The sequence below is a fragment of the Glandiceps talaboti genome, chromosome 15 (assembly GCF_964340395.1).
Source record: "Glandiceps talaboti chromosome 15, keGlaTala1.1, whole genome shotgun sequence".
Lineage (NCBI taxonomy): Eukaryota > Metazoa > Hemichordata > Enteropneusta > Spengelidae > Glandiceps > Glandiceps talaboti.
This window is the reverse complement of record NC_135563.1, coordinates 1,893,693-1,903,836: the sequence shown is the minus strand read 5'-3', so window position 1 is coordinate 1,903,836 and position 10,144 is coordinate 1,893,693. Positions and strand designations below refer to the sequence as shown.

The 10,144-nt window shown below is 36.0% G+C and overlaps 1 protein-coding gene across 1 annotated transcript; it reads right to left on the bottom strand.

Moving 5' to 3' along the window:
• Window positions 1-4,118: 4,118 nt before the first annotated feature.
• On the bottom strand, window positions 4,119-6,315 carry LOC144446819 (uncharacterized). The gene is made up of 3 exons (XM_078136660.1): window positions 5,976-6,315; window positions 5,029-5,204; window positions 4,119-4,502 (listed from the first exon to the last, which is right to left on the bottom strand). Exons 1-3 carry the CDS (start codon window positions 6,313-6,315, stop codon window positions 4,119-4,121), a joined length of 900 nt encoding a protein of 299 aa, XP_077992786.1.
• Window positions 6,316-10,144: the final 3,829 nt, after the last annotated feature.

Genomic DNA, 10,144 nt, shown 5'->3' with positions numbered 1-10,144 from the left:
ATCAAACTATTATGAATAAGTTTTTTGTAGATTGTACTTTTGTTATATCATACTATGACTGTACATTTGAAATTGCATTTAGGCTATGACTCAATAAATACAAATATAAACAACATCATCCAACCCCTACTGATACACAGACACACACACATCGTCCTTGGAACAAACAAGCTATTGAAAGTTATTGCATTACAGGCTCAGATTTTGACATATACATGTTTATTGATTCAAAGTTACAAGTGATATTTGTGTACACATACAGTGTCTGCTTGTCGGCAGGAATGTGGTGTAATTAGTGGTCTGTGGGAAGCCTGATTCTTATTTCTCTAAATTGTTCTTAGGGAACATAAAACGTGCATGATACACAGTCGTTCGGCGATCCCAGGCTGTTTTACCTGTAACATGAACACGGATTCAAGTTCTTTTCTATAACCGATCATTGACCTTTATATATTGTGTACACTAATAATAAATATTCAAGATTACATTTACAAAGGATCCTATTGTCTTACACCCCAGGGAAGTCACACAAAAGATGCACAATTTGTTTGTTCTGTTACCAGTTAGCGTAGGCTAGTCTACTCACGCTTATCAAACCCAATTAGCACTACTGAACTTCTCAGGTTCAGTAGTGCTATAGGCATGGCAAAGTGTCTGTCTGTCTGTCTGTCTGTCTGTCTGTCTGTCTGTCTGTCTGTCTATATATATATATATATATATATATATATATATATATATATATATATATATATATATATATATATATATATATCTATGTCTGTCTGTGTCAGTGCCCGTCTGTCTGTCTGTCTGCCTGCCTGCCTGTCTGTCTGTCTGTGTGTGTGTTAAGATTAAGAATTGTTCATAACATGATGATCCCATCATTGCTATGCATATAAGGTCTAAACATGTGTACAATTGTACAGTGACAGATCACAATTTGGAATTACCCATCATTAATTGAACGGTATTTGTTTGTTTTTTCGGCATTATCTTCAGATTGGTCCTTATAGTGAAATATAAAAAGTCTTCCGAAATCTAATTAAAGGAACCATATCTAATTTGCATTAATTCAAAATGGCTGACAAAATAGACGTCTATGTTTGACAACTTTAGATCGACAGTAAAAACCAAAACATAAAGAAGAGACAGGGTTGTGTGATGATTTTTGCCAATTATTCAAACGTGTCTGGTCCCGTGTCTGGTTCCTTGCTGGAGACCATGCTGTATAGATATATTCCGAATACAAATATCTAGTTTCAACAACAGAAATCTAGTTGTTTTACATAATACCAAAGTAAAGCGTTTTCTGTATGTACCATAGTATCCATATCAAATGTAAAAGTATACTGTAACAACTGTTTCATTTGCTAATTGACCACATTAGAAAGGCCACATGCTGGGCTTGTAAATAAGTCAATTGAATTAAAACAGTATACTTTTACACTTGATATGAATGCTATAAATGAGTGTAGCACATAGAGAAAATGCTTTACTTCAGTGTTACCCGTTTATTGTTTAACTTATCGAAATAAGTACAGTCGAAGGAAGACGCTTCGAAGACGAAGTTTTTGGGTCATGATATTGTCGCAAGTCCATGGACATTCCTTATCACTGAAACAGATCATTTCCTAAGATGTAATTATAAATCCATTACGAAGTGAGCTGGTATTTACGTCATCGTTGGTGTCACCACTGACCATATAAATGACTATATACATTCTCTCAATGCAGAAAATACTTTGGCGTTGCCAATGTAAGTTTAGGATAGTGTCGTAAATAGGTCTACAGTTGACAATGTAAGTCTAGGGTAGTGTCGTAAATAGGTCTATAGTTGACAATGTAAGTCGAGGATAGTGTCGTAAATAGGTCTATAGTTGACAATGTAAGTCCATGATAGTGTCGTAAATAGGTCTATAGTTGACAATGCAAGTCTCGGATAGTGTCGTAAATATGTCTATAGTTTTACGACGAGGATAATGCCGTAAAGAGGCCTCTGATTTTACGGCCGTCACTATGGAGCATCGACCATGATGATGCCATAATACAGAGAGACCGATCAATTGAGAACAGTTGTTTTAGAAGAAATAGTTTGTGTAGGGGTGTTGTGGGGGTAGCAACTTGATAATAATAACTTGTATAGTATTCGCGTAGTGCTGATATCGTTAACGTATTTCCTGAATGTACGAGACACAGAAATTGTCAAACTGGTCTAGTACCTGTAATCTGACAATTATCGTGCTATAAGTATGTGATTTTTCTTGCCACGTGGCAAGAAGTACTTCCCGTGCATGTGCTCTTTCTTTGTATCAACAAAAGGATGAACAAAACGCGATTATTTGTGACACCTTGATTTGAAAACTAACATCTTGCGTAACACCAACGGGGATAAGAATGATAACATTCTGTTTGATAAAGTAGCTGTAACTTGTAAGCAGAATCCATGGGGACCGTCTCATAACAAAACGTCTGCACGTGCCTACGGTTGCTGCCTTCACAATATAAGTACGCCCTATTCAAGTTCAAAAGAATCACAATAATTAGAAATAATTGGACATGTTAGACGCCTAAAACAATGAACCCCTATGCCAACAACATCTGTGGCAAATAGACAACGTATTGTGAATTTGAGAACCCCTATGTATTCGTTTATCGTGATATATCGATTCAGTACTAAAAGTACACCAAATTACTTAATTGGTATGAAGATTTCTGAGAGCACGTGGAAGTGACTTTTACATATGACAATAGGTACCTGGACAGGCATCGAATGTTCGTCATCGACAGCCTGTGACAATGTACGGTAACAGTGTAGCAGTGTAACAGTGTAGTAGTGTAACAGTGTAGTAGTGTAACAATGTAGTAGTGTAACAGTGTAGTAGTGTAACAGTGTAGTAATGTAACAGTGTCAATGTGATAAGACCCACCACGATAAGACCCACCACGATAAATTATAAATGAAAACATAGCATATATAATTATCATGGTTTGCCTCTGAGAAATAAAATCGAAAACATAACAACCTTTCTTCCAATTGCCTAAAGCCAATCAAATTGTCAGTAACAGTTTCTAATTAATGGAGTCTCATTTCTTGATAGCATATTAAACAAACTGGGATTCCGTGTTTTCGTTCAATGTTTAAAATACAATGTCGTATATTTGTTAATTAATTACCCAAATTGACTGTAAATTGCAGAATTCATATGACGATTTGACTTAATTGTAATACTCCGTAATACCAGTCCGACGTTTGCCAGATTGAAATTCTTGTTTGAGTGAACAAATTGATAAACATATTACTATGCATCACTGTGACAAAACCATAATTTCAAAAAAAAAGACAAAAAAAGACACACACGTGAAGGTAGACAAATAACTGGCGTTGAATTTCGTTTTCTATTACAGATCTAGAATTACGCATTGTGAAGCTGAAGTAACCACAAGCTTTATATCATAGAATTTATTACCCAACAAAGGAACTTTACAGTTATCTTTATAGATTATACACCACTTTATCCGATTCCAATATTATCATAGCATGGCATTTGTTTATAAATAGAGACACATTTCATTTAACCATGCCGATATACACACACCACGTATTCAAATTTGTTTATAGATAGAGACACCATGCCGATATACACACACCACGTATTCAAATTTGTTTATAGATAGAGACACCATGCCGATATACACACACCACGTATTCATATGTGTTTATAGATAGAGACACCACGCCGATATACACACACCACGTATTCAAATTTGTTTATAAATAGAGACACCACTTTACCACAATATATTTATAGACAACAAAGTTTAACTTAAATTAGTTCAATATTTATTTAAAACAACGTGAAAATGTAAATTTACAAAAAAATATATATACAACAGTACTTTTCTACGACAACATCGTTTTAAAAACTGGAAATTGGCTAAGAGTGGACGATACTTAAATATTATGCCTGACATATACTATATAGGCAAAACTAAGATTGCAACGTCTGTCTTTAAGAAACTCTCAGGTATGTCTCGATATAAATAGTTTAAGACGAAATGTTCACGAAACTAGCTACCTATAATTGCAAGAATTGTGAATTAATTAGCAAATTTAGTATTCAGTACATAACGTGAGTCATGTCGTGAGGCCCTTTCTGCAATTGCCTTAAAGGGGATGACGTTAGACCGGTGTATGACGCAGGGTATGATGTCATGGTACTAGGTGCGTACGTCACTGCAACTGGAGACATCGTAGGGTAAGGTGGCGGTGGCGGAACTCTGTAGGGTGCTTGCAAAAGAGATGAGCTTGGTGGCAGTCTAACTGTTGTCATTGGTTGTGGTTGCGATGACATCATGGACTGTGGTGGATATGATGGATTTGAATATGTAATTTGTGAATTGCCGTATGGACTCGGGTATACCCCTGGAACACCTGCAGTCTCAGGCTCGTCTTTGCGCTCACGTTTCCACTTCATTCGTCTGTTCTGAAACCAAGTTTTCACCTGTTAAGTAAAACAGATTACACAACAAAATAAGACAACACTTCAATTGTTTTTTTTTTTTTGGGGGGGGGTGGTGGTCAAAAGATGTTTATCGAAATTCACTGGACAAGAACAATACTACACACATGATCAGCATGACAATTGTTCTCTGAAAGATTTGTTATCAAGTTCTAAATCAAATTCTTAAAACGTTGAGTCACTTTAATCTATCATGTAATGGTCTACGTCATCGCCAATATAACAATAGAAACCCTACTATAATAGCGTCTGTGGGTAACATTAGAACATAGACAGTGGAGAGGAGACAATACACCCGTACCCGCATAATATATCGACTCCTTATTGTCCGTCGCTTGAAATATATCACCCCACTCATAATGGGAAGTGTGTAATTACTAGTAAACAAAATTATGGCTTGTCTGTTGCTCATGTAGGAATTTCCTACATCTACCCCCTCCCCCCGCATGATGTTGCCAACAATTGTACTACTACTAAAACCATGGTAATGGTAAGTCAAACTGCCCACCTGTGTGTCTGTCATTCCTAGATTTGCAGCAAATTCCATCCGTTCGGCAGCTGATAGATATTTCTGGAGGTGGAACTTCTTTTCGAGTTCAACGACCTGATGTTGAGTGAATGCTGTCCGTGCCTTCTTTCTCTTTACGTGCACCTCAGCACTGCTATCTGAACCTGCCTCAGATGCTGCATAAATAAGAAAATCATGGTTATTTTTAATTGTAGAATAAACAACGAACACGGGAACACTTTGCTGGAATATTCCAGTTTTGATTGAAATAACTATACGTGTATAATTTAAAGTCTCTCAAGTTAACCACATGTTGCTATATCAAATCACACGACGTACAGGTTTTATATGTTGTCATGGTGTACCATTCGATTATCATTTCTACACCTAGTTAGGCTAGTTTATTATTATAAAATCAAGAAAAATACCAAGTAAGAGAGAGTTGCCATTTAATGCAAACAGTATATAACAGAATCAACATATTTATGTTTAGTGTGGTATTGATCGTATTACCGATTTACAAAATGCCAAGATATCATACTTTATATTACTAGTAGTAGATTGCTGGGTCTGTAAGATACGGACTTTTGCGGCACGCTATCAACAAGCCCTCATTGTGGTTTAAGAAGCCTGATAGGGTTGAACAACAGCACGTATCTTATAGTCTAAAGATTACACAGCTGTCGACTGCACAGATATTAACAACATTATAGATTATACATGGGGGTAGTCCATCTCAATGAACTATCCAATAAGAGTTGAATAAGGTTTAAGAGATATGTTGATTCCTAGAGATGGCATCGTAAAATAACACCTTAAATAACTCTTCTTTGTTTTAACTCTATAGGAATGTTGTGTGAAATTCTCTCTAATATCTCTGATATCTGCAGATTATTGATAAAAGTGGGCTCGATAATATAGTTTGTTAGTAGACATGGTTTACTTACTTGCTGGGGAGTTAGATTTACTTGACTCGAAGTCTTCATGATTTTCCATATACGACGTTTGTTTTGGTTCGGCGTGTTCGTGTCTGACTTGCACACCTACGGGTTGTAGGGTCGAATACTGTTGCTGCGATGAGCCGTAGCTAGGTGGGGGATATTGAAAGTATTGCCCGTGCTGAGGTCCATAGGCATACGTTGCAGTGTTGAGAGATGATCTTGTAGACGCAGACATCTGGTTACTCTGTGACAAAATGACCGACACTTCGTAGTCGCTGGAGTCGGTTGGGTCTCTCTTGCTGATGTCACTTGATGATTTCTGTGTCTTGTCTCCCTTAATCACCATGGTAGATAGAATCAATTAAAATGCAAGTAACTGACAAGATCGATGTGCTTGTTACGAAGGTAGTTTCTAGTATGACGGAAGCGATGAATATTGGGCTTTTTATCTACTCTTTTGTTTCAAAATAATTTGCATTGCTAATGAAGCATCACCGGAGAATAATGTGAGAGACAGCTGTCGACATTGTCTATTGATGCCAAACTTCACAATACAATTGAGAGACGACGATGTACAAAAAACGAGAAATGTTGTCGGGAATAAAATAAACAAATTTACTCTTTACGAAAAAAAATTAAATAAGACGAGCTTATTTTTCCCGAATCACAATGATTTATGATTGCAAGTCACAAGGTATTCAAATATTCAAGTGTATTTTATCTCTTACTTTTATAAAGAAAACTAGGGGTAACAGCTGCGGGAAAGGAACTTCCTAATCTTTGTAGAGACACACGGCCTAATGACAAAGTTCTTTCTTTCATAACTATTTATGCATTCAATTTTCATAATCCGATAAGTGTGGACTATACTCTCAAATCTTTATTGTTAGAATTGGTGTTACTGTTTGCTAGCGTTGTTACAAAACACAATGAGATCAACAAGTAATATACAAAGTTAGCAAATCGGATTATGAATGACACAAATCAAAATCTATTCACCGTGAGTAGCTAGTAATGCGACCATGGATATATTAATACGACAGAAACGAGATCGTCTTTTTATGGTATAATAATGCTGGTGATGGGAGACTTCATCTTCTTTGTTTGTTTGTTTGTTTGTTTGTTTGTTTACGAAACGTTATTGTAATTAGATTGTGAGTGAGACGTGTGAGTTGGAAGGTGTATATATAAGACCATTGATCTATTATTGATAAAAATGATGATAGTTCCATGATAAGATGAATGATCGAATTCGGTGTGTTTTAACCGATTATTTCATCAAAAATGAAGAAATTAGGCATATAAGCTTATATGTTGATATTAGATTTAGCAGAGATTGCACCTTCGATATAAAGTGGATGTTTACAATTCAACGTATTTGACTATGTATCATAATATACAAAATAAGATGCAGTAAGAGAGAGAGAGAGAGAGAGAGAGAGAGAGAGAGAGAGAGAGAGAGAGAGAGAGAGAGAGAGAGAGAGAGACATAGTAGTAAAAATCCATACATTACCACGTGGCTAGCTATTGTATACGAATGGATGGCTTATTTTGACAAGTAAATGAAATAGCGCGCACGTGTTTATATTGCTGAGCAATGAATTTGCTGTATATATTTTTTTTGTCTGTTGTCGGAAATTTCAATATATTTTATCGTATAAGTACATATGATGCATTGTACATGGCTTTATGTTTTGGAACAGCTTCAAACGCTATGAGTTTATACATTTTGTTTGCACAAAAGATGTGTACTAACGGAGATTACAATTATAATATTAGTTACTAAAGCGCTAGTCATTTACCCTAAATCAAACTCTTCTCATTAATCTGCATTTTATCATTATATTGTATTCTGTGTTATATTTCTGTGAATAAATGAATATTATACATTCAGAAATAATGTCAACAGCGGTCATTAATTTTCACGTTTGTGTGAACCCTCTGTTCTATAAAATTCAATCAAGCTATATATGAATAAATTAACTGTGGTGCATGGATATTTCGATACTATATATGAATAAAATAACCGTGCTGCATGGATATTTCGATACTATATATGAATAAAATAACAGTGCTGCATGGATATATTGGTACTATATATGAATAATATAACAGTGCTGCATGGATATATCGGAACTACATATGAATAAAATAAATCGTGCTGGTACTAGGTTGTTTGTGTAGCTTACCTTTGAATATGAAAAAAGAAGATGTTTTGATTTATTTTTTTCAATTCCAAATATATTTACTGCTACTTATTGCACATGCACGACAAAACCACTCTAGTTATAGTAACTTGATGTCAATATTCTGTACACAATTCCAAAAATCCTTGTGCAATCATCAAAGAAAGTCCATATCTATGCAACACTGCCAATTTATACACCAATAGACGTCATCATGTGCTGAATGGCCGTAAACCGCCAGTGTGGCTATCACATAAACACCCCATTCTGAATGGCCGTAAACCGCCAGTATGGCTATCACATAAACACCCCATTCTTCTTGAAAGACATTCAAACAAAAGACCGTTCTTGAATAAAGCGACCAACACGTTGGACTCTCATATCATGACGTTCTATTGATTGGCTTTGCCACACTTTTCTACTTGTCTTTAGGGGTTGAAAGTGAAAAGAAAGGGTATAATTTGAATAACAATCACAAGTCTTTGTCTTAATAATAGCGTAGGCAAACCGTTGTTATAGTTTGGTGACGGTGACACACCACATATGACAATACATGTACTAGAATACAGACATATATTTGCATTCAACGTGCCAGATGTATTCTGAGAAAAATAAGAAAGAGGAAACTTTCAAGCCCCTCCACTATACCCGAAAATACCAAATAAAGAAACGAGCGGACCTTTCATCATGGCAGTGGGTTACACTTCAATGTTTTCATGAAATGTCTTCAACCAAATGCAACATGTTGTTATTCACTCTTACATTTAATACACGATTCAACTGGGTCAACCATCATAGGACGGGCCATTAACAAGCCAACGTTTAATGCTTTGCGCATGGCCACTATTTAAGGGCAAAGTTTCAAACCAAAAGTTTCTTCTATAAAAGCACGTGTTTATTTCAAAATTCAACTTCATGACAGTATGTTATCATACATTAGATATAATTCTGCACTGATAGCGTGTAGGGTCTGACATTGACGGTTTGATTTTACTCTATTTGGAATTTAGGAATGGGTTGGGAATAGTACATTTCATTTTAAAGATATAACAACACACATACACACACACACGTACACATACATACATACATACATACACACACACACACGTACACACACACACACACACACATACACACATACACACACACACACACACACGTACACACACACACACAGACACATACACACATGCGCGCACGTGCACACACACACACACACACACACACACACACACACACACACACACACACGCGCGCGCGCATATTCCGGTAGTGGCGAGTCTCGCAAGACTGCCTAGCAACGGAGTTATGGAGCATCACGCGTGATCTCGTGCGATCTCGCGTTACGGGATATGGTCTATTGACATATAATATACTATCCATAATGGTGTTTGTATAGATAGTATATATAGAAACATAGAATATTATTTCAATATTATTATACAGGCATTTTTATACATTTATACATGTTTATAGATGGTTATCAATGAGTTTAAAATATCTCATTTCCCTAGGCATAGTTTGTTTGTTTATGTATGTATGTATGTATGTATGTATGTATGTATGTATGTATGTATGTATGTATGTATGTATGTATGTATGTATGTATGTATGTATGTATGTATGTATGTATGTATGTAAGTATGTATTTGGGCATGTTTGTGCATGTGTTTGTCTGTCTGTCTGTTTGTTCACTTATACTTAGGGACCAGTGATTTTCTGCAGCTGGGCGAGGGGGTCGGGGGGTTGGTGTATTTTTTCATCAGGCTGACGAAAAGTACCTGACCCCCCCCCCCCATCTGTAAAACCGAAAACAGGCTATCAATTAATTCTAAAACATAGTGAACCCCCCCCCATATACGATATCATATTTATATGACAGGTATTTGATCATGACTGAGAGTGAACTGCTTGACTAAATACTTTATAAGTGCATCACATTAAGTGTAGTGACTACACAGAGTAAATATATTGACACAATAGCAT

Excerpts from the sequence above, each read along its gene's own strand:
- LOC144446819 (XM_078136660.1), bottom strand. The coding sequence starts at position 6,315 with ATGGTGATTAAGGGAGACAAGACACAGAAATCATCAAGTGACATCAGC. Across the intron at positions 5,205-5,975 it reads TAAATCTAACTCCCCAGCAA|CATCTGAGGCAGGTTCAGAT; the intron begins GTAAGTAAACCA and ends TTATTTATGCAG. Across the intron at positions 4,503-5,028 it reads TAGGAATGACAGACACACAG|GTGAAAACTTGGTTTCAGAA; the intron begins GTGGGCAGTTTG and ends TTTACTTAACAG.